This window comes from Glandiceps talaboti, chromosome 12, assembly GCF_964340395.1.
Source record: "Glandiceps talaboti chromosome 12, keGlaTala1.1, whole genome shotgun sequence".
NCBI classification, from domain to species: domain Eukaryota; kingdom Metazoa; phylum Hemichordata; class Enteropneusta; family Spengelidae; genus Glandiceps; species Glandiceps talaboti.
Window position 1 is genome coordinate 18,941,841 of NC_135560.1, and position 27,989 is coordinate 18,969,829.

The 27,989-nt window shown below is 34.3% G+C and overlaps 1 protein-coding gene across 1 annotated transcript in view; it reads left to right on the forward strand.

Moving 5' to 3' along the window:
* The first annotated feature begins 3,714 nt into the window (after window positions 1-3,714).
* The window catches only part of LOC144443061 (adhesion G-protein coupled receptor V1-like), a 74,351-nt gene continuing 50,076 nt past the window's right edge, over window positions 3,715-27,989 (forward strand). The window contains exons 1-27 of the mRNA XM_078132434.1: window positions 3,715-3,906; window positions 4,217-4,474; window positions 4,965-5,069; window positions 5,563-5,676; window positions 6,411-7,440; window positions 8,393-8,694; window positions 9,446-9,584; window positions 10,244-10,989; window positions 11,319-11,442; window positions 11,837-12,094; window positions 13,487-13,504; window positions 15,453-15,585; window positions 16,035-16,258; window positions 16,849-17,066; window positions 17,411-17,573; window positions 18,207-18,421; window positions 18,719-18,846; window positions 19,377-19,505; window positions 20,014-20,228; window positions 20,878-21,122; window positions 21,375-21,776; window positions 22,047-22,176; window positions 23,410-23,481; window positions 25,428-25,567; window positions 26,156-26,329; window positions 26,936-27,124; window positions 27,721-27,815. Coding sequence (XP_077988560.1) covers window positions 3,715-3,906; window positions 4,217-4,474; window positions 4,965-5,069; window positions 5,563-5,676; window positions 6,411-7,440; window positions 8,393-8,694; window positions 9,446-9,584; window positions 10,244-10,989; window positions 11,319-11,442; window positions 11,837-12,094; window positions 13,487-13,504; window positions 15,453-15,585; window positions 16,035-16,258; window positions 16,849-17,066; window positions 17,411-17,573; window positions 18,207-18,421; window positions 18,719-18,846; window positions 19,377-19,505; window positions 20,014-20,228; window positions 20,878-21,122; window positions 21,375-21,776; window positions 22,047-22,176; window positions 23,410-23,481; window positions 25,428-25,567; window positions 26,156-26,329; window positions 26,936-27,124; window positions 27,721-27,815 — 6,158 coding nt within the window. The remainder of the gene's footprint in view (window positions 3,907-4,216; window positions 4,475-4,964; window positions 5,070-5,562; window positions 5,677-6,410; window positions 7,441-8,392; window positions 8,695-9,445; window positions 9,585-10,243; window positions 10,990-11,318; window positions 11,443-11,836; window positions 12,095-13,486; window positions 13,505-15,452; window positions 15,586-16,034; window positions 16,259-16,848; window positions 17,067-17,410; window positions 17,574-18,206; window positions 18,422-18,718; window positions 18,847-19,376; window positions 19,506-20,013; window positions 20,229-20,877; window positions 21,123-21,374; window positions 21,777-22,046; window positions 22,177-23,409; window positions 23,482-25,427; window positions 25,568-26,155; window positions 26,330-26,935; window positions 27,125-27,720; window positions 27,816-27,989) is intronic.

Here is a 27,989-nt window from a genome sequence, read left to right on the forward strand (position 1 = left end):
GTGACAACAATTGCCAATCATGAACAAGCAAATAAAAGTAGTAAATAAAAAGAACAGTAACTGTCATAAATAGCAGACTGAGTGACAGGTTTGTTGAGAATAAAAAAAAATTTCCACATCATCGCACCACCATTTTAGACAGACTGTCCTGACCAGAACCAATTCATTTCTCTTTGTTTGGCCTTACTACTCTCATACATGTATGTACATTGTATGTATGCCAACCCACTATCCAAGGCAATGTCCTTGTACCCAACATGTGTCATTAACCAGTACAGAATTTGACTATTTATGTTACTGATACTCAGTGATAGTTTTATCCAAAATTGTCAAAAATACAATTTGTATTCTACAAACGTCACCTTTTGTATTTTTTTTAGTTTGTCAAAACTGTCAGTTTATGATACTTTTAATTAAGAATAAAAAACGTTCTCATGGTGATACTAGTACTCATCATCTCATTTTCATACCAACAATAGAGCAGAATGACTTGACAACTTACTTCTAACCTTACACTAAAATATTCTTTAAAAAGTCGTGTTGTTTGACAATCTGTCACAGAAGTGAATAGCACCATAATTGTTGAGAAACATGTGCATGTATAAACACGCTACGTCAGTTACAGTACACACTGGCTAGTATAATAGTGGCAATATCAAAGATGCTCTGCGACATTGCCAAGTCAGAAGTCGGGGGCGGTAAATGACACTAATATGGCTATTTGAAACGACTTGTAATGTTTGAAGTTACTTTTCATGATGTTTTCCTGTGGAATTTCTATCAAAAAATGGTAAAAGATTTATTGTTGAGTAATTGTTTGTCGTGCTGTTTTGTGTGCTGGGAGTATAACAATAGGAGAGTTATGAGCCTGGTGAGGTTATTGTTCAGTTGACCAGGTCGTGTTTCATGTATGCTATTCAAACTAAATGTACCTTGGCTGTCTTCCAAGTATCAAGAATTTAAACCTGGTCCACTATTGTGACTACAGAACAATAGAATAGCTCAACAAAACCACCCATCTCATTCAGACACTTTACTGACTTGATGTGAATTATTTTACGTAGGAATTACTTAAAATCAGTAAATGACAAATTAAATGAATGTTGATTATTTATAGAGGAATCATACATTATTGTACTTTATATTATTAGTATCATTAGAAGTTGTAGTAAAGAAGACTCAGTGGGGTGTGAAAGGATGCAGTGTCCTTGAAAAACTGTCACAATGAAGACTTAGAGTCATTCAAGTTCAGTTTTAAGATTTAATTATACTTAAATTGGATATTCCCTCAAGTACAGTGCTTGACAATACACATGTACTATATCTTGTAGCATATTGGTTGGTGTAACTGGAAGCCCTTCACATTGTAGCATATGGGAAATACAAGCCTTAGAACCTTGGTTGTTGTATTAAAACCCTCAGTAAAGTCTATAAAAGTTATGATAGTTTGTAAAGTACATGTACATTTCAGAGTGTGGTATATGCTATAAAATGAAATATACAATATTGATGATTAAGATCATGATACCATCAATATAATTATGATACCTTTTTTATACATATTAACATACTAAATACATGTACTAAATAGTAAATGCATGGCACTAAAAATACATTGCAGTGTGAATAAAAGGTCATTTTTCTCACTACTTACAGACTTTACAATTATAAATTCATATATACATACTGATTTGAAATTGATTATACTGTCTGAAAGAATCATCAATTTTGGTCAATTATATTAAAGTTTGAGTCCTGGATCTTAGGCCTAACTAATAAAACAGTTTACTTATTTATCCTACTTTTAACTACCTTGATCTCACCCCTTATCAATCCCTGCTTATAAAATCCGTTAATAGTAAGTTGAACACAGATCACATGTAGACCAGCTGACGTACATTACACTTTCAATTGAGACAGCTTATAACAGATATTATTGTAATAATAGTATTTATATGTAAATTTGATGTCAAAGGTCATGCAATGAAATATATTTTTATCTAGACATTTTATTTTTGTCTTCATTTGCCATGGATGAATATATCATTTCTGTCTTCACTTTTAAACACATGCATACATGTATATCTGTGATTTTCATCTTGTTTGACTAAAATTTCTCACAAGTATATTAGTATATATTATTGATATTATTGTGTTTTTTCAATTGACTGGGTGGAGCTCTGTTAGCTCAACTCATCTAACAAATCAAGTGTGACTCAGTGCGAGTCCCTTTGGTTGAATTGCAGACATTTTAATCACCGATTTGAAAACAAAAGTATTTTATATAATGTCAGTTCTGATAGTCCTAATTATGTGGTGTTTGCAACATAAATGTAATATTCCTGTGTGTAGCAGGCAGAGTATGTACTATATGTATACCATCAAAATTATCATTAAGGTGATATTTGTGGTTTCATTTTAATTTATGAATTTTTATGAATTTTAATGCTAAAAAACAGAGAACAGACTTGCAAACATTATAATATAATTTTTCTAAAAATTCATAATGGTTATATAAATTATTCCCACACCATTCTGTATATGTGTGTGTGTATAGTTCAAGTCAATGTTAGTTTATCCTAACAATACGTTGATATTTGTCATTGCTTTTTTAGTCCAGTGTGGCAACAGTAAAGATGAATGTGTCTGTCTCAGTGCTCTTTTGTGTTCTGTACAACAGGACCTTTATTCCATTGTATTCTGTTTGTTGTAATTGTTCAACCCATTATTTAATGTCATAATAATATCACATCATTTTGTAATAATTGTAATGAGTCTTCTGCTATTCACACAGTCATTTACATGTATTTACATATCAGAAACAAATTAATATAGAAACTGTAACAGAAATTACCACAACCCAGAAAGTAAATCATTGTGAAATATTCTCTTAAATTATTTATCATGGCCTGGTGCACTGTCAGTGTTTATTATTAATATGTAGGCAGAAAGGAAGTTAACAAATGTAGGCAATATGGCTGCTATGAATAATGGACCCCATTTTGTCACAGTATGCTGATACAGCTTGGTATCATGTAGGGTCTATGGTTTGGGATGTGGGAACACTCTTGAGTTTACACAACAAAGGATGTGTATGGTGGGAATACATCATCCAAGCATTATCAACTTATCTTGTTCATACAAACATTGTCTGAAAGTACTGGCTTCTTGTTGCATACATGTAGTTACTTTATAAGGTTAGGAATATTAGCAATTGGGAGGTCGTGGGTTTGAATCCCATGGGAGACGGGATTTTTCTGTGACTGACTGAAACCAAGGTACATGTAAGTGTTCTACATACTCAAAGGGTAGGCAGTATCACTCAGCTGTGTCTCACTCACAAGACAAGTGTGAATTTCATGCATGTAGAACTCCTGGAGTGACTCAAACAGTTGGGTATGATTATACTCACATGGAGCCTGCAGGTAGTATGTTGCTGGGCCTGGGTTACTCCAGGATAGCTTGTGGACTGAATGGGAAAGCCTCGACAGTTCCACATTGTCATGATATGGAGTGTACAACATATCCCTGTCATGAAGTCCCAAAACTGAATGGATGCAGTGTTGAATTGTGTGGTTGTGTGTATGTCTCCATAAAGAAAAATCATCAGGAGGGATTCTCAACACACAATCTTTTTTAAAAGCATTGTCTGAAGGTGATTATATGAAGTTAAGATTCTTACCATGTTTTTTTTTTTACTGTTCCTACTACAGAATGTCTAGTTGTATAGCTGTTGTATTCCTCACTCTGCTTAGTATAAGTCTTACTAGAAGTCAACAACCAGCTGTTATCTCCTTTGTAAATCAACAACTAGAAATTGAAGAAGCACCAAATCAACAAATTCAAGTTCAAGTTCAAAAAGTTGGAAGCAATACAGACCAGTTTTCAGCTGTTATATCAGTAGATGTAAGTATATGAATTGAATGTATAAAGCTGGATTTCTGTTACTTTGAATTCAAGAATTTTTAGATGGATAAATTAACCATCTTGAATTGTCAAGGTGTTTTAACCTCATTTTAATTCAGAATCTGTACAAACCTTGGAAACATGAGTGTGATTTTAGTGTATGTAGCACATATAACACAATTATTATGTTAATTAATTTTTACCATTTTCACAAAATCATCCCATGGCCCATACTACCCTGTAATGACCAAGAGAGAGCCATAAAGCAAACAGTTTTCTTACACAGGTTTCCAATTGTCTTTCTCTATAGAATCAAAATGGACCTCAAGATTTCTTTACTGTATCCTGGGTCATTGTCTTTGAAGCTGACTTAGAAAATGCAATTGGCACGGCAACGATAACAGTTACAGATGATGATTTGCCAGAAGCAGATGAGGTCTTTATATTAAGGCTTACAATTAATACACCATCGGGAGAAACTCCTCAAGCTGTTGTAGGAAACCCATCACAGACACAGTTAACTATCAAAGCCAATGATAATGCCTTTGGAATTATTTCTTTTGCCTCGGTAAGTATGTCTTCATAGTGAGTAAATAACAGGTGTGTTTTGTCATTGATAACAAATATCAAAATCAAATGTGATTTTTTATCATTTCATATTTAAAAAAGTTGAAAAATAAAAAAAAATTTCTGACTGGCTTTTATCTTATTGGAACTTTGGGTTCCTGTACACTACTTTAAATGAAAACATGCAAGAAATTCTTGCTCAAAGTAAAGTGTTCCAGTGAGTTGATGGTTCTCACTCGGAATGTATACCTTATTAATGGCTAATTTGAATAACAATGTTTAAAAATGAACATTTCTACTGATAGAGTCAAGTGCTTTTTTGGAGGCGAGTCCAAAATTTGACAAGAACATTCATTCTCACAGTGTTCTCCTACAATGGTCCTGGATGAATACCAGGTCTTGCAATCTTAATCTCTTGATAAGAATATGTATATATTTGCTTTTCCTGGAACTTTTAATTTACTTTTGAAAAAAAAATGATTTCTTTGCAGTTATCACCTATTATTGTTGATGAAAGTCCAGATGTAATCACACCAGTACCGATCACTTTGAAAAGAGAACAAGGAACTTTTAACAGTATCATAGTGGATTATGAAGTAAGTGATGTCATTACTAGATTAGAATTTCATTGGTGGTTATGAAGTGATGTCATTACTAGATCAGAATTTGATTGGAGGTTATGAAGTGATGTCATTACTAGATCAGAATGAGATTGGCAGATTATGAATTAAGTGATGTTGGTGGATTATTTCCCCAAATTATCATTATTTATAGTGATTACTGAACATTTATTTAACTTTAATATTTGCCTTTGTTTGTGCGTAAACACCAATTTCTCTCACTGGAAGGATGTAAAAGGTTGTTGATAATGCTATTTAAGTCCCTAAAAGTATTTTGGTTGCCAGTGGGTGACTGATTTTATCTAGCAGCATTATGTATTGTTTAATTTCTTACCATGGCATCTTCTAATGTTAAAGCCACCAACACAGCTTTCATAATCAAATACATCACCTGAAAATTGAATTTATATTTCTTTCCCTTTTGGAGTCTAAAACAATGTCATAAACCAGTGTTATTTCTTTCCTCCAGGTCATCAATGGTCCTAACCCAGCAGAACAAGATGTCTTACCTGCTGTTGGTTCCGTTTCTATACCAGCAGGACAGGACACAGAGACATTCATTCTTAGAGTAGTTCCAGATGAGGTGAGAAAGTCCAATATCAGTAGTACAAATATTGTATAAATCATCTTGTCAAATTAAAATTCATTGTAAAGAATTTTTTTTTATAAATTTGTCCTCCTTCTGTAACCATTTACCCATTCCAAAATTGTATTATAATTGTATAATTGTTGTATTTGTTTTTATGAGATGAAGAGTACAAAATTGTCAGAAATTTACATCATTTTCATTATTTCAAAAGAATGAATGTTAAAATATTGTTAATTTCTGTTATAATTATGTTTTTTGTGATATGTCCCTGACCAATCAAGGCAAATATCTGTAAAGAATAACAGTAGGGGTGTACCAAAATTTGTCATGTAAAATCTTATAGGAGGTCACATACTTTTTTTGATACTGTTTATACACTATGTAACGTTTAGAAAATTTTCCTTACATTTTAAAAATAAAACTGTAAATGCTGACCTCTGACCTGATAATGCTCTGTGAACAGAAAGAAAGCCTGTCAGCCTGTATTTAAAGCATTTTGAGTTGAGTTCTGTTTAAACCATCTGGTTTTCATTTTTTTTTGTTAAAATAGTGTTGACTATATACAGTAACAAATTAGCATATGTTCAAATGTTTTGTAAAACATATGGTGAGTCCAAGGATGGTGTGGGTTATGGATTATGGTTGACTATTTTTTTTTGTATCTGTTAAAAAAATAAATATTATACTATTATCTCATTAATTTATTTCCAATTTACTTTCAATTTCAGGTTCCAGAGAATGATGAAACATTTACGGTCCGTTTAAAGTCAGTGTCAGGGGGTGCCACTATTAATGAGGCAGGATCATCCATTGAGCTCACTGTCAGAGCCAATGACAGTCCATTGAGGTTTGCCCAATCTGAATACTATGTAGAAGAAAACAGTGGAACTGTCATAATTCAAGTATATAGAGGTTTGTCTGCAGATGGTGAGAGTCCCCTAGGACCAGATGTTGGAGTTGTTGATGTTGGTTACTTTATTACATCCGGTAGTGCTGTTGCAGGAGAAGACTACATTGCAACACCAGCCAATGGTTATTTAAGATTCCAAAGTGGTGTTGACAAACAACAAATTTTTGTAAACATTTTGGATGATACCATTCCAGAGATTAGGGAGGAGTTTTATATCACATTGGCTGAACAAACCCCCTCAGCTATTCTAGCAGATCCACAAGTAGCAACCATTATTATTCAACCAAATGATGATCAAAATGGAGTTCTTGGTCTTTTCACAACAAAACCTGGTGAGATGCCATCCGCCATAGTAGATGAAGACACAGAAATACTCGTTGTTTCCTTTGCTGTGGAACGGAAAGGTGGTACTTTCGGTGAGGTGTCTATTAACTATGAAATAGTTAGAAATGATTCAAATACAGAACCGGTCTCATTTGATCTTTCACCATCCAGTGGAACGGTAACACTTGCTGATGGAGAACAGTCTAAACCAATCGTTATGACCATAGTACAGGATGCCATCACAGAGCCTGCTGAAATGTATATTGTTCGACTCTTGCCAGAGACTGTTACCGGAGGAGCTAAAGTAGAAGGGATTCTAGAAGGGTCGTTGATTATACAAGACAGTGATGATGTTTATGGTGTTATTCAGTTCTCTTCAGACACAGAACAAAGAATCGTTACGGCTACTTCTGCTCGTAAACTACAACTGACTTTGACAAGAGCTACTGGACTTGGTGGCGATGTACTTGTTGCATTCAATGCAACATATGTACTGCCTTCAAATGCTGAACTGTCTGATACAGGTGAGATATCACAAAACACAGCATATCAGAAGCACTCCTAGCCATGCTTTCTAAATGACAACACTTTGCATTAGATACAGCTTCTAACAATCATTTATCAACACAGTCTGTATTTAACATCCCTAACCCTAATGTTACTTAAAGCCTTCATTTTGTAGGGTTATAAAACAGAGTAGGGTATACAACGTATGTAATGGGCCCAGTGTTATATAGTCTTGCCATGGTGGGGACTCTGATAATACTAACCCTAATGTTAGTTGTCTCCTGTATTTTGTATGGGATACAAAGCAGGCTAGGGTACACACAAATTGAGTTCAGTGTTCTTCAGTATTTCCATGGTGGGTACTCTAACAGCCCTAACCCTAATATTACTTGTCTTATACAATTTGTTTACGTTACCAAATTGTCTAGGATACACAACATATGTGTTAGGCTCAGTGTCCTTTAGTCCTGCCAAAACACAATTTTATGATACGTGTATACACAAACCTACAGTTATGTATGAAATGTAAATAACTATTGAATATGATAATTGGACTGTCACATCATTTCCCTGTCATAGTTGTTTTCATTCAACAATCAAGGAAGATAAGATTCACACTAAGTCAAAGATCAGTAGTGAAAATGTCCTTTTTGTCATGAGTGTTTTGAGCTGAATAATGTAAAATATTGGAGAATTATGACTATACCTGTGTAAGTTTAATGTAAGAAAAAATGAAGGAACCAATGAGATTTTGAACATTTTTGTCTCTCATTTCTAGCACCGCTGAATCAGTGATGGTTGTTGGTTGGTGGGTTGGTTGGTTGGTTGGTTGGTTGGTTGGTTGGTTGGTTGGTTGGATGGTTGTCGTTGTTAAACAGAACATCCAGAAAATATATCCCATACCTTGTTCAAATGTGTACAACTTTGCTTGCATGTGGTATATTAAGATTGTTATTCTTCTCTTGCCAGATATCCTCATTTTATCAGACCCATCCACAACACTGTTTCCTGCCTCTGTGAATACTCATCGATTTGAAATTCCATTACGAGATGATGCCTTCCTACAAATTGGAGCTCTGTTTGAAATCGAACTAACCAGTGTTGCTTTACAAGGAATAGAAACCATTGTACCACCACTAAGTCCAAGACTGGGTGATAAAACATCTGTGAATCTAACTGTAACTAAAGACTTGGCTAATGGCGAAATCGGTTTCAATGAAGCAGTTTTGAAGAGGACTGTTTCAGAGCCAGAAGGAAGTGGTCAGCTTGTGGTAAGTATACAACTGTGACACCCCCCTCCCCCCCCACCCACATCCAACCTAGTGTATGATATTGAAATTATCATCTAAAAGAGAACATTGAAGTACAATTTAGCATTCCTAGGATTACAGATGAAGGACAAAATGTGTTGCTATAGCAACAGTATACATAATGTAAATACATTATATAATTAACTCTGTCAAGGATAAATCTAATGCTATTATTAGTGTTAATTAAGTTAAGTAAAAACAAGTCACTAACTTTTCACTACAGAACTGTTCATAAATTTTCAAAATACACTAAACCTTGAGGGTTAAATTGATTCAGTCCTTATTAGCTTAGTTTACCTACCGGTACCTACTAGTTGTTGATGATTCTGTGCACACTAGCTTGTTGTCTTTATAAACAGTTTGAACCATTTTAATCGTCATTTGACAATGGGTCATGACTTTGTGAGAGGTGATCATTGGACAATCATACAACATGAAATATATAACATTTACTGGCCAATGGGTCTTTAACACTGTGCATGGATCATAATTAGTGAACCCTACTCTCTATGAGTTTCTGTAACTTTATTAGATGTAATTGGTACAATTGGTACACACTATATCCCATCATGTATCAGACCTCGATGCAACCACTCACCATCACTCATGAGTCATCCACCTGGGCTTTACAAAGAATATCTGGGTGTCTGAAAAGTTATTTAAACTTAGGCTGTGTTTTGACAGAAATTTCTTGATACTGATTGGTCAACAGGTAACTCTACCATTATCTAGAGAAGGAACATCTGGTGACGCCACTGTATATTGGCAGTCTATTGGTGTAGGGCCATTTGCTAGTTATGTTACTTCAGATGATGTAAGACCACTAAATGGAAGCATCTACTTTCCCTCTGGTAAGTATGGTATATTATGTGCAAACATACAAATGTAGCTCTGCCATGTAGTCCCAAACCTGAATGGAAGTCTGTAGAATTGCAAGGTTGTGTCTGTGTGTATATATCTGTTATAAAAAAGTAGTTGGGAACAGTTGCCAGTACAAAGAATTAAAAGAAAATTAAATTAAAAAAGAAAGTACACTATTTGCAGTATATTCATTGTCTATGCAAGGATAGGAATCTATAAAACAACCTAAACATGGATAGATTTCCAATTCCTGTTGACTTTTTTTGAATACAAGGAAATAGTCATGCATGGGACCATTTGTCCTCTATTCACAACCTATTTTCAGATAAACAAGTCTGGGAGACATTAATTACCCAAATCAGTAAGGGAATCTTGCATGTAAGGCAGTGTTTATAGTGAATGAATTGTAAATAAATGTATTCATGATTGACAAGACATGTTAAGTTATTGTTAAACAGTGATACAAGGTATATATCCCAACTTTTTTAGACACTTGAAGAAACTTATAAATTGTGCAGCAATAGTGGATTTGGAAGAAAATGAATAATGAAGAAAATGAATATGTTTTATGATAGCTAGAGTTCTTTAAGTTATTTAGATTATTTTTTGCATTTTGTAGGAACTTCATATTATATTTCCCTTATTACAGGAATCTCTGGAACAACTTTGACTATTGTCATATTATCAGATAATGTAGCTGAAACTGACGAGACCTTGTTGATATCACTTGTTAATGTTGAACCCTCAAGTCAAAGACTTAGACTTGGCTTTGAAACTGCAGAGATAACCATCACAGAAAATGACAACCCAGGTGGAACATTTGAATTTTCATCTTTTACTTCTGGACCATATACAGTAGAGGAAGGTGGACAGGCAATACAGATTAGTGTAGTCAGAAATGGTGGCAACTTAGTCTCCAGGAGTATTCTGTACACTGTTGAAAATGCCAATAGTGAGTTTTTAGGCGTTCCTGAAATCCTTATCTTTGGTCCTGGAGAAGTCTTGAAGAATATCTCATTGATTGCTAATCCTGACGGCATTCCGGAACTGGATGAAACATTCCTGCTTAAGTTACAAAGTTATGGAACACCAGCAAGTGTAATTGGAGGACATAACAGCATCACTATATTTGTAACAGAGAATGATGATCCGTTCGGAGTATTTCAGTTTGCTGAAAATCCTATGATTCGTAATATAGATGAGAGTAAAGATAGTACTATACAGACAACCAGCTTTCCTGTTATGAGAGCTATGGGAACATTTTATGATGCCAATGTATCATGGCATCTGTCTCCAGTTAATGGACAGTTTGATGTCTCCCCAACATCAGGTGTTCTTGTCTTTGTTGATGGCCAAGACATGGATACTATTGAGATTACTGCATTGGATGATGAGGTGAGATACAACACAAGTTTTCTTTATGTAACAGGTTACTAATAAAAAGTTTGAGCTTTGAAATTTTTTGTTTGATATGAAGACTTATGTTGACACTTAAAATCATGAAACTTGAAAACAAAACATTATCTGGCTCAACAAAAATCTTGCCAACATTGATACATTTTATTGTGACTCAACAAAACTCTTAGTAACATTACTACATTTTGTTGTCGACAAAAATAAAAAAGTAACATGTATACGTATGATTTTTGTTGAGCCAGACGATAAGATATCCCAGTGTTTGTAAGATTTTTGTAATGAAGTCATTTTGTCATCTTGTCTTCCAGATTCCAGAACAACCAGAGACATTCAACATAACACTGCTAGATGCAACAGGGGGTGCCAGAATTGGTCATCCTGCCATGGCTACTCTGAATATCAACAACAATGATGATCCAATATTCTTTGCAGGTATGGTGTTACATATTTTATTCGCAAGTCAAATATTCACCAGTGACTTGACTGATATTGCAATTTCCAGGTACAACTTTTCAGGGTTCTACTCAACTACATTGTACTCTTCTTCTGAGTGAAGAAGTGGACAATAACAATGTTGAAAACAGTGGGGGGGGGGGGGGGGGGCAGTGAAGGTTTGATTGTCCCGAAGATTGGTATATTTGAAATTATCAACTTGAATATACATATTATTACTGATATCTTAAGACCTGAAAGTGTATCACTGTTGAATAATTTGTCATTGAGAAGTTATTACATGTATATTAAGTAATTTCTCAGGAAGGGAGTGGCTGGTTTATTTTGATATACAACTTGACATAAAATATTCTCCTGTACTATAATCCTATAGAACCATTTAATATCAGAGTACAAGAATCGGGTACTGCCAGTTTCACTGTCAAACGCAACGGCACTGCTGCATCATATGCGACAGTGAGATACCGAACTATATCAGATACTGCCCAGGGTGGTCAAGATTATCCCAACATCATTGGTTTCCTGGAATTCCCGATTGGAGTCACGGAAAAAACATTCCAGATTGGTATTTATCAGGATGATATCCCGGAAACAGATGAAGTGTTCAATGTGGAGTTGTATGATCCAGTCGGTAAGTTATCAGACAAGATAGTTCCTTAAATAGAGTCCACATTTTTCCATTAGTTAAGAAGTCAAATAAAAGTCACAATAAATCTTCAGATTCAGTGATTTAAAAAAAATTCTGTTTGGTTGTATAAAGTCAGAATTCATAAAGTAGTAAATGTTACAAAATATTTTCAAAAATGCAATTGATTTGTCCAGAAATGACTGTATAGTCGTAAGTGTAAAAAGATGTATACACATGTGGCGTGATTTTGTCAGAAAGTGTGTTTTATTTTACTTTAGATTAGCTTGATATAATCCACATATTGTTTGTAGAAATTACTGTTAACCTGGAAATTTTCACTAAAGACTTATTTCACTTAGTTCACTGGACAAAAAAAATAAGTAGTGACTAAAATGCCTTCTTGTACATGAACACAATGTACCAGTCTGGTAATTAGTAAAAATAAGAAGTGACTAAAATGCCTTCTTGTACATAAACACAATGTACATGTACATGTACCAGTCTGGTAAATAGTAAAAAATTGCATTTGAGAACAAGCTGAAGACTGTAAATTTTCAGAATTTTCTAGTAGTAGCAAAAATATCTAGGTTTACAGTAGCTGGAACACCTAATTTTATGAATTTAGTTGTAATATTGTTTGTAGAGGTTTTCAATTGAGTTGTATGTTGTGTTGATGTAGTGTACAGGCTGTACTATGATAGTATTTTATATTCTAGATATATTTACGTTATCTACCCATAGACGAGTTGTTTTCATGTCAATGTTTGTCTTACAAACTTTATGCATTAAGATTTCTGTCAATATTTTCTTAAAAATTCACAACTTGCACACAATATTATTCCCAGACAATTTCCATATTTTGTTAAGGCCAGTAACTAAGTTACACTCAATGATTTGTTGTTGTGTACAGTCACTCATTTTATCACTCACCACCGAGTTTGAGGAGTGTACACGATGATGAAGCATTGAATCTGCCAAGTAGACAAAATGGACCAAAGTTCTCCTCATTTTGTCAACATACAAAAGTTCTTTCACCAAAGTTATGGTATAGTGTCGGGGCAGAACTCGAAAAAAGAAGCGTTTTCATATACTACTGGTTCTAAAACTTCAACAAAAGTGCAGCATTTCCTCAGCAATGTAATGAAAAACAATTGGGAATAATATAATTGTGTAACAAAGTGTAGGTTCTAATTTTTTACTGTTCACTGTTCAATGTAAGCTGTCATTAATTAATTAGTAAATAATCTTTACCCATTCATAATCTTACATACTTTGTTGTCCTCATACCTGCATAAATCACTACTTTATTATTAACATTGAATCCAAATTAACTTTCTATCTTCCCCATGTACCCTCTACTTCTACTGTTAAACTAATATCTTCTAAAAACTCTAGGATATTATGACAAAAGCAGTAAGTATTTACGATGAACGATTTCAATGTACTCCTTGCTTGCATGCATCTCAGATTAAAATATGGATTGTTGTCAGTGCTCAGGGCATTCAACTAACCCCACACAATGCAAGTAGTACTGCCAATTGACTGTATTTTATACATGTAGTGTAACAACCCATGAAGATGTTAGCCTTTTACCTCATAGTTTAGCTTCTCACCTTTGACCTATTCTTTGCACCTTAGACTCCTTAGTTTAGCTTCTCACCTTTGACATATTCTTTGCACCTTAGACTCCTTAGTTTAGCTTCTCACTTTTGACCTATTCTTTGCACCTTAGACTCCTTAGTTTAGCTTCTCACCTTTGACCTATTCTTTGCACCTTAGACTCCTTAGTTTAGCTTCTCACTTTTGACCTATTCTTTGCACCTTAGACTCCTTAGTTTAGCTTCTCACCTTTGACCTATTCTTTGCACCTTAGACTCCTTAGTTTAGCTTCTCACTTTTGACCTATTCTTTGCACCTTAGACTGCTTAGTTTAGCTTCTCACCTTTGACCTATTCTTTGCACCTTAGTCTCCTTAGTTTAGCTTCTCACCTTTGACCTATTCTTTGCACCTTAGTCTCCTTAGTTTAGCTTCTCACTTTTGACCTATTCTTTGCACCTTAGTCTGCTTAGTGTAGGTTCAAGCCTGTGACTTTTCAGACAATTTTTTCACCTTGGATGTTTCATTTATGATAGGATTCTTGACCTTTCACCTCTATTTTTCACCACTGACCTCATAGTTAGCTTCTGACACTTGACCTTTCATAGAAGCATAGTTGCTGATCACAACCCATAGGTTTAGACTGAGGGATATGGTATCAAAAGATCTTAAAGAAAGCTGTTTCAAAAAATTTAAAGCTAAACACTCTAATAATGTTCAAATCATTTCAGAATCCTTGTGAAATTATTTTTCATGTAAATTATATTTTGAATATGTTTACATCATTTTAAAAATATTTTCAATTTTTCAAATTTGGTATTGTTTGAGAAAAAATGTCTGAATTTGGACAAACTGATGTTTTGATACAACCATCTCTTTAGTAGTGTACATGTTAGACTAGGAGTATTTGACTGTCCTGAAAAGTTACTAACTACCAGTTCCAAAAATCCTTGTAAACTAGATGTCAGATGGGATGATAATTAGAATTGTTAAAATGTAACAGATTTCAAAAATGTGTCAGTAATCTATTTAAAACTATTTAAAACAAATTTTATAATCAAACACCATTTCCTGGTGTTGAAAATTATATTCACATATGAAATGGAAATGTTAGAATATTTGTAGATGACAATGTCATATGTTGACAGATTCATCATAGAGTAGACACTGTTTTGATTTGCATAGTGATATCAGAATCTATCAAGGCTAATGTACAATAGCAATTACTGGTATTGTTTGTAACTTCTCATCGTCAATCATGCACTCCATGTATAATGTGACTAGTTGCATTAAAGTACACAGATCAACTGTCATTTCACCGTACAGGGGCTGGGTATAGTATAGTAGGGTATTGGGTATAGTATAGTATAGTATAGCGGTATACATGTAGAATGAAAACAGTCATTTCTAATGTTATGCTATGACAAGTTTGTAAATGCATGGATCAGTACATAGCTCAGAATCCTGTAAGTGTAAAGCAGGATAATTCAAACTTTTTACATGTCTCTTCTCTGTATAGATCAGAACAGCATGGATTCCAAGATAACAGCTCACACTTTTTAGATCAAATCAGATGCACAATTACTTGTTGCACATTAATAAATTATGATCACAAGCACCACAGTATCTATATATATGTATGTATATGCATGCATTATTAAAACTAATAAGAAATTCTACCCATACTGTTACATATACAATGTGAGGTTGAAGAAAATTAAATAATTCAATCTAATGATTTTGTTCTACCTATCATCATCACAGGGGATATTGTTGTGTATGGTGCTCCCATAGCAACTGTTACCATAGAAGCTAATGATGACCCAAATGGTGTGTTTAGTTTTGAATCACCTTTAATGCAGACAGCATCAACTGAAGGCATCTCTGTTGATTTCATGTAAGTTACAAATCCTGTACATGATAAGAATGCCATGATAGTTTGTTTAATTCATTATCTCTGAAAACAAGACAATACAAAAAATATTGATTTCATGTAAGTTGCAAAGTCTAGTCGATAACCTAAGAACTCCATGATTGTTATTTTTCAGTCACTGTCTGAAATCAAGACATTACAAAAGTTTAGTGCAAGTGTATGTCACTTTTTATGAACAATTAATAAGTATGCATATATGTACCATGACTCTGGGATGGCCATCACTGGACTTCTTGGGAGACAAGTGTTTTATATACTTGAAGAACTATCCAGTATAAATAAAGATTATTACCATTGACATGAATACTTCTGTGGTCCCAACTGTACATACTTTTCACTATTTCTTACTCTTCAATAAGTTTTTTATTTCGCTATAAAATCTGCCATTTTATAATTTTTGTTATTGACTGTAGGATTCAGAGAGACCGAGGTATGTATGGAGTGGTACAGGTGTACTGGCAAATCTATTACAATGGAACAAATATTGCATTGCTAGAGGGACTGGAATTTAGTTCCACATCTGGATTTGTGGAATTCGCAAACCTCCAAACACGGAAAGCACTCAGTCTGGAAGTACTAGCAGACAATATCCCAGAACATCCTGAGGTGTACTCTATAAGACTTGTAAACATTACAGGTAAGTATATTATACCATATATAAATTGATTGATAAAAATGGCCTGCAGGCTTTTAGGTAACCCATGTAGTGTTCTGAGAGTAGATAGGTTTAGGTAGGAGTTAGGAAGCTGTTTCATGCCCATTTAATCATAGCCAGTATCAACTGACAAGTTACAACAGTGGAAACCAAGCTTTCGGCTAGTTAAGATAAACACAAATTATAATGTTGCATCATGTTGATGTAAGCTATTGAATGGATGTTGGTTTAATTGTATTTTTTCAGAAGGATGCCATTTCTTCCATGATCTTGCAGTGAACATTTTTGTGGAATTCCAGTGTTTACACCATATATTCACACAACAAAGGCACTGCTATCACTGACTTCTGTAATATATCACATTGAACAAAATTAGTTTTTAGTGTGTATCTATCTTTAATAGTAAGGTGAAAGTTCAGTAAAAATGTACCTTTTAATATTACTGTGGGTCTGTTATTCAAAATTGCAGATATTATTTGACTGTGATGATCCTAAATATGTATATTTTGTGTCAAATGTTGCATAACTGTATATTACATTTGTAAGATTGTGTTTATTCTTTTGTATAACAGGAGGTGGCCCACCTGGTCCAGGGGCTGAGTTGTCACCTACAGGTGACCTGGTGGTGACCTTGATCATTGGTGAGAATGATGATCCATATGGTGTGTTTGTTTTCCCATCTGGATATAAGGAAAGAGATGTAGCTGAGGACTATAATCCAGGAGATGAAAGCTCCATTCAGACAAGTTTTATTTTAGAACGAGAACAAGGAACTAGTGGTACTGTGGAGGTAAGGATAGCCTTGGGTTAATCTTGGGATTATATTTAGTCTTAAATTTAAGGTAGATTCATATTTTGAAAGTAATCCAAAGTTTGGAGATTATGCAAAGTTATGCTGACACAAGCAGACTCTCAACAAAGAGAATACTTCCAGATGCTAGATATAAATCCATCAAGTTGCACACTTTAAAATATTGTTGAAAATTGGTTCATTTTAATCAGTGTTTTCAAATTTAAAGTCATTTATTTAAGAAAGTGAGAACCTTTTTCCATTTCAGAAAGTATGCAGAGCATTTTATCTTGTGTTATTTTGATGACGATCTATGTACTTATTTCACATTATTTTGTTATCAGGTTGTATGGGAGTTATTCACTGACACTATATCTGGACTAATGCCAAGTCTCAAGGATCTAATATTTTTGGGTTCTTATGAAGTTGGTTCTGGTGTGGAGGAAATGCCAAACAAGAGACGACCCTACACAGGCACCAAAGTATTGTCATTCAATGGCTCCACAGGTACATGTTAATCTATCAATATGATAATTTTCTCTTTTTAAATTTCCATCATGATGAAAATATTAACTGTCTATCAGGAGATAAATTACAGATTGAGACATATTTCAATAAAAAACGCCATACTCTCAGGTTGTAGGAAAGATAAAAGATTTCATGGTTTGGCCACTAGGAGTGCTGTTCTCAAGCCATTATGGGGCAGGAAGTGAGGGCCAGAATAGCGTAGCATAAAGACAGGAGACACTTAGTTACAACCAGTTCTCTATGTTGTTCCCATAGTACTATAATAATAATTTTATGAGGGACTACCAGTAATCAAAACATACATATGTACCTAACCACTACTATAATACTCTGTTATGGACATTCAGAGTTCTTTCACACACATTTCATTCACTGCTTCATGTAACCCAGTAGCGATGACACAAATGTTAGCCCTCACTTTGCCAAACCTGGTGCGCCCTCTTGTGGTGGTTACCTGAGAAATGGCTAGAACTTCAGTAATTGGAATATGTAGTGATATTGCTGATGAAAAAAAATCAGTGAATTTCATGATAAACTGTCCAGTGCATTTGTTGTCAGAGCTATTCAGACACTTTTGTAAACACACATGATCCTTATTTCTCTCTCTTACAGATGCCTATTTGACAGTGGCACCAGAATACCATCCAGACCCTGCTCAGATCAATACAGGATTTACAATCAGTGCCTGGGTACAACCTACAGCTGATTGTGATGGTTTTATTCTTGCAAAGACAACAGAGGATGGCTATAAAGTCAACTACGGTATCAGATTACGAACAAGTCCATATACGTCATTTGAATTCAGATATGGAACACAATTTTCAACAGTGAGTTCTACATTCATTTCTGACCTCGTTACTGGTAGTAACCAATTGTCAGCTAAAACACCGATTTTTAAACAATTTTAAGTAATCTTTTTCAATGAATAAGTTAGTGATTTTTCTCTACCTACAAAGTTACAGTTACAGTGACACCACCATTTTGACTCAAGTAAAAGTGGTTTGTTCAGGAATCCATTTATGAATTTAAATTAAGAAAAATTCTGATGTTGTTCTTCTGTACAAATATAGTTTGTTCAACACTATTCTACTAAATAGAACAATGTTTTATCTTTGAATTTTCAGACCAGTCAAGTTGTCTCCATCAGCATCCCTGGTTCAAATCTGTCAGACAGTGAATGGCATCTGTTAGTACTCACAGTCAATACTGGAGCAGCAGATTTGTACATTGATGGAATCTATATAACTACAATGTAAGTATTTAGGTTGTCTTAATTGTGAAAATAACATTGTACATTATTCTGTTATAATTCAATAAGTCATGTAAATATTTTACATGTAAGGGATCAAGACAAAATTATTTAAAACATAAAATGTGGCAGAATAACTCATCACTAGACCCATGAGGGAATATTTGGTAAAGTGAAGGATATCCAATCAAATAGCATGTATCATAACAAACATTCTGTCATATGAAGTAGATCAATTATGATTGGCTACAGAAATTAACATTGTCTAATCAAAACAATGTATATAATCCACTTATATGAGAAACATCAAATTTCAAATTATTATTTGACAAAAATCCCATTTGTTTCAGCTTTAATAGATTGTTTCATCTGCAGAAAAACCCTGCTCAAAGAGTTCACAATCATAAAAAAAATATATTTTAGGTGAGCTATTGCAAACTTGCACCTCACTTGTTAGTAGCCTACTTTGAAACGTTGTTGATCAGGAACTGTCATCATTTGTGTAACTTTGTATGTAATGTTTGTCCTTTCAGGTTTATGAATGTACAGCAAGTATCTGATGGTGCTGGTTTATTATGGGTTGGTGCTCTTCCACCTGGTACATCACACTACAAAGGATTGTTACAAGATGTTAGAGTTTACAGTAGAAAACTTGAACTCAAGTAAGTGCAGATTAAATCACCAAGAATTGCCATGTATGGCTATTCCCATCGTACTTGTACACACCCACCCACAAACACATCACAAATGCACACAAGCCCATGCACGCACACGCACACACACACACACACACACACACACACACACACACACACACACACACACATACACACACACAAACAAACACACACACACACACACACAAACACACACACACAGACAGACACACACACACACACACTGTCACATTAAAACAATACATAGACACACATACCTTGACACACAATACAGCACAACACACACACAATTGTATTCATTATTCATACATACTTATATAGATACACAGATGTCAGATTGACAAGAAACACACAAACAACTCATATTTGCAATTACTATTATGCAAACATACACATACTCACACATGCACATGGAACAGTTCTATAGCAAGGGTAAGATTCTTTGAAAGATAATAAGTAACTGAATATGAATTTACTCTGTTTATTTTGACAGTGAGATTTCCGAGATATATGCCTATCCTGCCAAAGATGATGTATCACCTATCTCAGGTTACCTAGTCTATCCACCTGGTATTAGACAACAGACTATACTTATCAATTCTATTCAAGACAATGAAGAAGAGGGAAATGAAGTTTTCACATTGAATTTGTTGTCAGTCAAAGGTGGTGTCAGGAAATCTGATGATGGATCCACAGCATTGTTGACAGGTGGGTGGTTTTGTCAAATCAGGTGATGAATTGATAGCATTGTTGACAGATATAGTCTAAGAGGAATTTACCATCCAGAACACATGTAAGTCCTGTAAATTTATGATGTTCTTGACAAGTAGGAAAATGGTCATCACCCAGTACACTTTATGCATTACTATTAAATTTTTTACAAAAGGACCTCAAAAATTCATGTTTCGTGTCCCGCTCTGTGATGTTCAGTTGTGTCTGTGGACCTACATGTAGATATTTGGGTTTGCTGTAAATGAAAGAAACTCAGTCACCATAAAGTAATTTTGAATTTGTTATTGAAATATTCACTATAACAAATTCAACCTAGATATACATGATTTGGTAAATGACTTAATCAAGGGATTAAAATGATATGTTTGGTTATCAAAAGAATAATTTAATGTGATTTCTTTTTTCCATAATGTTACATTTGGCTTGAGAGTGAGGCTGGTGACCTAGGAAGGATCAGGTCAAGAGTTTCTCTTTCAACTGAAACTTACAGTTTCTGTACTGGTTTGATTATATGATATATCCATTATCACGCCATCCCTTAAATAGTTATGTTACAACAACAACAACAACAACAACAGCAACAAAATGATAACAATTTTTTGATATGTTGGAATTGTATTTACAGTTTTGAAGAGTGACAATGCCAATGGTTTGTTCAGTTTTGATGGACCATGTTCTGCAATTCAACCATCAAGTGATTCCCCTGAAGAATTACAATTCACCTGTAATGTCATCCGTAACCGTGGTGATGAAGGTACTGTTACTGTACCCTGGGAAGTTCATCAACTGATTGATGGGTATCCCCTGGCAACAGAAGATTTCCTCAGTGCAACTGGGACAGTAGAGTTTACAAATGGAATCAGAGAAGGGGTAAGATTATAAAGTGAAAGAATAGTGAAATCCCTTATTATGTTAACTGTTACCTATTCAAAAGTACTTCAAACTGTTACTAGATCTAGTCAAATCCTGTAAGTCAGCTGAGTTATAAATACTAGTTGTATACATTGCTGTACTCACTGGCTTGATGTCTGTATGTAAATAGTATGGCCTGGATTGCTTGTTGACATATTATGAGTGTACAAAAAATGTATGGGATGTGACTGTGTTTATTTTTCCTCACAGGTAATAACGTTGACAGTGACAGATGACACACTTCCAGAATTTGAGGAAGAATTCCAGGTGGTATTGGTTTCCCAGCATCCAATGTCAGATGATGGAATCACAGGAACAACTAATACCAGTGGTGCAAGTATAGACCCTGCTGCTAACATGAATAGTATCATAGTTGGAGAGAGTGACTACCCACACGGATTGCTGCAGTTCTCTGATGGACAACCACCAAGTTCAACTGATCCACTTATTCCACCAGCAATGGATGTTGTCATGATTAGAGTACCAGAAACCGTGGGAACCGTTTCATTGCTGGTTGTGCGAGCGCAAGGGTTGTCTGGATCCGTGACTGTTGAATGGAGAACATTTGACAGAACTGCAGTGTCTGCTGGTAAAAGTCCCATAGATTTTATGGTGAGTTTATAATACATGTATAAAGTTATGTTTTGTCAAAGGGTGTTATTATCCTTCTGTTCCTTCTTTTTCAAATTACAATGTACTGATTCTAATTATACTATTGTCATTTCAACATTTTATGAAAATTTCAAGTGAATGCAAACTACAAGTTGTTAGTTGTTTCTGAGTCTTAGCTCATTTTGCCAAAAAAAATGGAAAACTCATTATATACTCACTCATGATTTTGATCTGTCTTTTCTAACTGAATTTATGGGTTGTTTTTTACAGAGTGCGGGAGGAGAACTTACATTTGAAGATCAACAGAGATATGCATACATAGACATCACAATTATGGATAATAATATACCAGAATTAGACAAAATGTTTGAAGTGCAGCTATCCAATCCTGGTGGTGGAGGTAAGGTCATTTAAGGTCAATTCATAACCTTTGACCCACATTTAACAGGTAGACTAGCTGAACCTTTCAGTTGAATAAGTTTGAAGGCAATAGTCTGTATTGAATGTCAAATCCCTGTACCAAATTCCCCCTACAAATGTAAATAACTCCATGACAATAAGCCCTTTCTGTTGTCACCATGACAACAAGCCCTTTCAGCCATGTGTCACTTTTCTGTGTAACAGTGTTTAAGTCATCACAAAAAATTAGCAAGGTTCATTACAAAAAGATTATATAATGCAACTAATCTCCACAGTCAAGTAAACTTGTAGACACAGCAGTAATTACAATACAAAAAGAATTTAAAAAAAAGAAAATTTAATGTGAGTTTACAAACACTGACCATTTATCAATTAGGTACTGTTCAAGTATGTTTACCAGTTGTATCATTGGGAACACCACTTCACCAAATAGAGACAATCACACAATTCCGTAAACTATGGGTTCTGGAGAGTCATTTCATGATTTTACATCACCTACAATTACTTGCAATTTCAGAGAAACATCAATATAGCCTGGGTATCTTTGCTATGGGCCATTGCATTGTGGGATTCGGCAGAAATAATATAATTAATTACACAATGAATATTCATGAGAGATATTTTACACTGAATGGAATAATCACTCAGGAGCCATGTATATTCATTGTGCAACCTGTCAACAAATACTTGAATGTCTTGGATACTTACAAAATAGTCTACTGATAAATATTTGAACTACACAAAATTGTACTGTATTGGCTTCTGTCCTCACCATTTTTCTTGTAATTTTGTAAAATCATACACTTCTTGTATCTGCTCTGTCATACTGTGTCAAAGTGTATTATATGACTTGATCAAACAAGTCAAGCCACTTTGCTATACCCAATATGCCCACAGTGGGTAGTGGAATTTACTGCCTTCTTGACCTAAATTTTGACAAGACTGTATGGTGTGAAAATTGCATGTAATTGAAGACAGAAAATGCATGTCATTAATGATTGTTTTTTTGACAGATTACTGTTATTGTTCATGTAATTTACATTTGACCATAAGTAACAAGCATCCTTGTTTTAGTATGTGTGTATGTCCATTTCATGTGTCTGCCAACATTATGCTAATGAGATTGTGTGTTTATTAGTGATTTCTTTCCTACATCATTCTTTAATTCGTATCTTCATTGCATCATTTGGATTGTATGTTCTTCATGTTGTAGATGATGGTGAGTTATGTGTCATTACCCCAGCAACTGTCACCATGCCAACTGCTTCCTCAGTTTTTCTTTGTGGTTAGTTTAAAAAGCCATAGGTCTTGCTGGGGCTTGGTGTGTCTAAGTGTTGGTCTGTCCTGCTTTGCTTTTTGCTTGGATTTCATCTTTCTACTTTGATCTGTTGGTGCATTTATGGTATGGTAGTGGGGTTACATCTTTTCCTCTTGTTGATATGGTCTGCTATCTTCTATGTCTGCTATATTCAAGATATTTGCATGACTTCTCCAAATATCTAACACACATGAACACACACACACACACACACACACCCACACACAATGTATACAGAAATGTAGACACATGCACACACATACAAACATAGACACAGACAGACAGACAGACAGACAGACAGACACACATACTCAAACCCACCCACACATACATACACAACCCCCCAACACACACACACACAAACACATACATACATACATACATACATACATACATACATACATACATACATACATACATACATACATACATACATACATACATACACATGTGCACACTGCTTACTATCTCCATCTTAACACGAGGCACACCACTATTCCTATCTCACCACTTTGAAAACCAATTTCACAGCTTCCTCAGAAAGCCTCTCAGCCTTAGCCATAGTTTTCAATTTCCTTACATTGCAATACATTAATTTAAATTTTAACAAATAGTACACTTATTTTGTATTATTTCTCTCTAGAAATTACATCGTCTACAAATCCTTAATAAGTCTTATTAATTTTATTTTTTTTTTATTTTCTTGAATATTCTTCTTGATATAAAAAATAATTAAAATAATGTTAAGATTATTTGATAAGTTACATAACTTCACTGTCACTGTATATTGAAATCATTCTATGTGAAGTATATAGATTTATGATACATATCATAATTGTAATATACTGTGATTTTACTGTCTATTTTAATTTATATGTTCAACATTATTTCCTTCTTCAATTGTAAACTCTGCATATTTCACAAAAAAAAATAAAGTGTAATATTCGATATATACTCACAATGCAATTGATAACCATAATCCTTGTAAGTAGGCAAATATTGTGGTTTAAGGTGCTGGCCAAGAATTGTACAATTTTAGTATTGGGTAATATCTCCATAAAATCTTTCTTTTAGCTCTGTCTTCCTTTTCCCTAGTTTTGAATTGCAAGACCACACCCCTGAATCAAGTATACTAGTTTTGTTATATCATGTAAGATGTTTGGATTGGTATTAGCATTTATTGACTGACAGTGTTTTGAAATTGGCACTGGTATGGCATTAATCTGTGAAGTCACTCATATTCAACTATATTGAAAAATAGATATGTGACAAATAATGTTAGTAAATGGGTAAAATCCACCTGAGTTCCCCTGATTTTTGTGTGGTCATCACCAAAATAATGATACAAGCTGAAGGGTATGGAAATATATGTATCAGCCAGGTTTACTTGATTCCCTCACCCTATCGCTGGGGTTCCCAAACTATAGCAAGAAGTCTGCCTATGACCACAATGTTGTAACTGAATCAAGTCAATGATAATACGATATAAGGCAAGTCATACCAGAATTTCCTTTCTATATTAGTTGCCATGGGTCACCAATACAATACAATGTCATAACAGAATACAAAATTAACAATCAATATTTATATGATAATACAGTACTGGTTAAATTGATTCTATAATCCCCTCCCCCTCCCCCTCCCCCCTCCCCCTCACAAATCACTCTTTCTTGAAATGTTTACTTTGTGGCTGTATGTGTATAGATGTCAAGTGCAAATCCCAGCAAATATCCCATCCTTATAATACATTGTAGTATCTTCACTGTGATTGTCTTGTGAACCTTCACTTGTGATGTCATTTGTTCTGTCTTTAATACTACCCATCACTCTTTCAGTACACCACACCATTGTTGTATAATTTACACAAAAGCTAAAAAAAAACTTAGAAAAAGAGTTGTTTTTATTTGTCACAGCTTCTACAGCCATTGGTTCAACAGTTCAGGTGATCATAGAGAATTCTGACAATGCGTATGGAGTGTTTCAGTTTTCTGATAATTCTCTATCGGTGATTGCAACAGAAGGTAGCACAGGAACAAGTTCAGCTCTACTTGAGGTAGGATTTGATTTTGGATATCATTATTACATTTCCTTGAAAGTGGCCATATGGATGAGGATTGGGTATTTAGTTCAGAATTTTAATTCCTAAAACAATTTTATCATGGCTTCCTACTTGAAAAATCAATGTGAAACAACATATGCCAAGTCCTTGTTTGTAACTCAATAAATTGAAAAAGCTTAATAAATGTGTAAAGTGTTTGTTATTGTACATACAATAACCAACTTTTTATGCATTCTTAGCTTTTTATAATGCATCGAGTTACAAACACAGACTTAGAGTCAATGTTGTTTCACATTGATTTTTCAAGTAGGAAGCCATGATAAAATTGTTTATGAATTAAACATCCAAAGTAAATACCAATCCTCATCCAAATGGCCACTTTAATACATGTAATGGATTTTTTTTTTAAAAAAGCCATGACTCTGAAGGAACTTTTCATACTGTAGCTGTTAACAAATGCTAAGACTGGATGCTAGGACTGGATGAAAAAAAGCAAAAACTCAATATAAGTTCATATCATAGTTAAATCCATGATTGTTGTTCCTAGTTTTGCTTTCAACAGTTGCATTTTTTTTACCACAGGTTATTCGTGCTGGTGGAGCTCTTGGTGAAACTGTTCTTGACTGGGAAGTGACAGCCCATCCATCGAACCCAGAGTCTAATGTCACAGCTGATGTGTTGACAAGTACAGGACAGATCACCTTCACAGTGGCTCAGTACAGTGCAAATATTGAACTACAGATATTAAGTGATAATGTAAGTTTGCACATTTTTAATGAAGCCTGGAAAGGAGGTGTTTTGGTCTCACTGTGTATGAAATACAATTATTATGGGTTTGAGGGGTGTGCTCAGAATTCAATGATTGAAACATATTAGTTGGGGTGATTTATCAATTGCGGGAAGGAGGGGGCATTCAGAATATAATTTTAGGTGGGGGAGGTTGTTTGGGACACAAATATTGGGTGATTATAATATTGTGCAAGTTTTGAAACACTTGTACATTATATGGAAGGGCAGCCAATATAAGTTGATGAACTTCCTTGATATGAAGAATGTAGTTGAAATACAAATAACAATAGAGGAACTCAGGAGAAACACATTGACAGGAAGTAATGATAGCTGTTATAATACATGTAGTGATTTCCCACTGAATGAAGAAAACTTGAGGAGATTTAGAATTTGGCCAAATAAAAATAAAAATAAATTAAAATTACAATTGTTTCCGATGTTGAATGCCACAAATTGATTACAAAGATATAATGCTGTATTAACATGAACAAAACACAAGTTCATATAAATTTTGTTTTTTCACCAAATGACAGAAAGGTTACATTATAACAATTTGTGTTTTCTTAACATTAGATTCCTGAGTTAGATGAAGTATTTACCGTTGAACTGAAGAATCCATCAAATGGCAAACTTGGAGAAGCGTCAAATCTGGTAGCCATAGTCACTGTGGCAGCCAATGATGACCCCTTTGGGTCATTTGTCTTTTCACCAATGTCAAGACCTGTCATTGCAATGGAAGGCAACAGGAATGTCAGTTTACAGGTATGACCTTTAACATTGGTCATGTGATGTAGTCATGTGATGTAGTCATGTGATAGCAGTGGTGATTGGCCCGTAAAATTTGATATACATTTCTGTACAAGTACTTGCAAGAAATTTATTTCATTTGTGTGTTCATCAATACCATCTCCTCAAAATGAAAATCTCAGATTTATCAAATGTTTAGAAACATTCTGTAGTCTAGGAGCTTTACCTTTCTGCATAATTTGAATTCATATTTTTTAAAAATTGTATTACTAGTAATTGTAATTACTGCCTAAAATATTTATCAACTCAAAAAAATATCAGTCCATATCCATCTTACATATGACAGATACTATCCATATACCAATACTACAAAAATAACTGATGGACTAAGTGGCTAGTACTGTCTTCATATTGGCGTATTTTCTAATTATCTTAACCAAGGCCTTTCAAAAGCCATAATCAAAAATTAATTTCATTTCTTGAATAAAGCGATTGCTAACTTACATAGAAAAATATTGAAGTTCCTATACTTTTATAGGAAAGCTTCCTAATAACGCAGACTTTGGGTGATGGTGATAATTTAATTTTTTTAACTGTCAATTTGTTCGTAGATTATCCGAGAATATGGTGACATGGGAACAGTGAGAGTGGATTATGCTACGTTGAATTTTGGTGAAAATCTACCAAATCTTCCCACATTCAATAGGTAGGTGACAATTGTGAGATATTTCCAGCTTGGCCAGTCATGAAAACCACATGTCAGCATTGGAATTACAAGATGGCAGATCATAACACGAAAACATACCAACTTTGAACAGATTTATAAGATGACTAGTTAGTGCAGTGATAAAACAGAGTCTGGTTCAAATAATAGTTTATT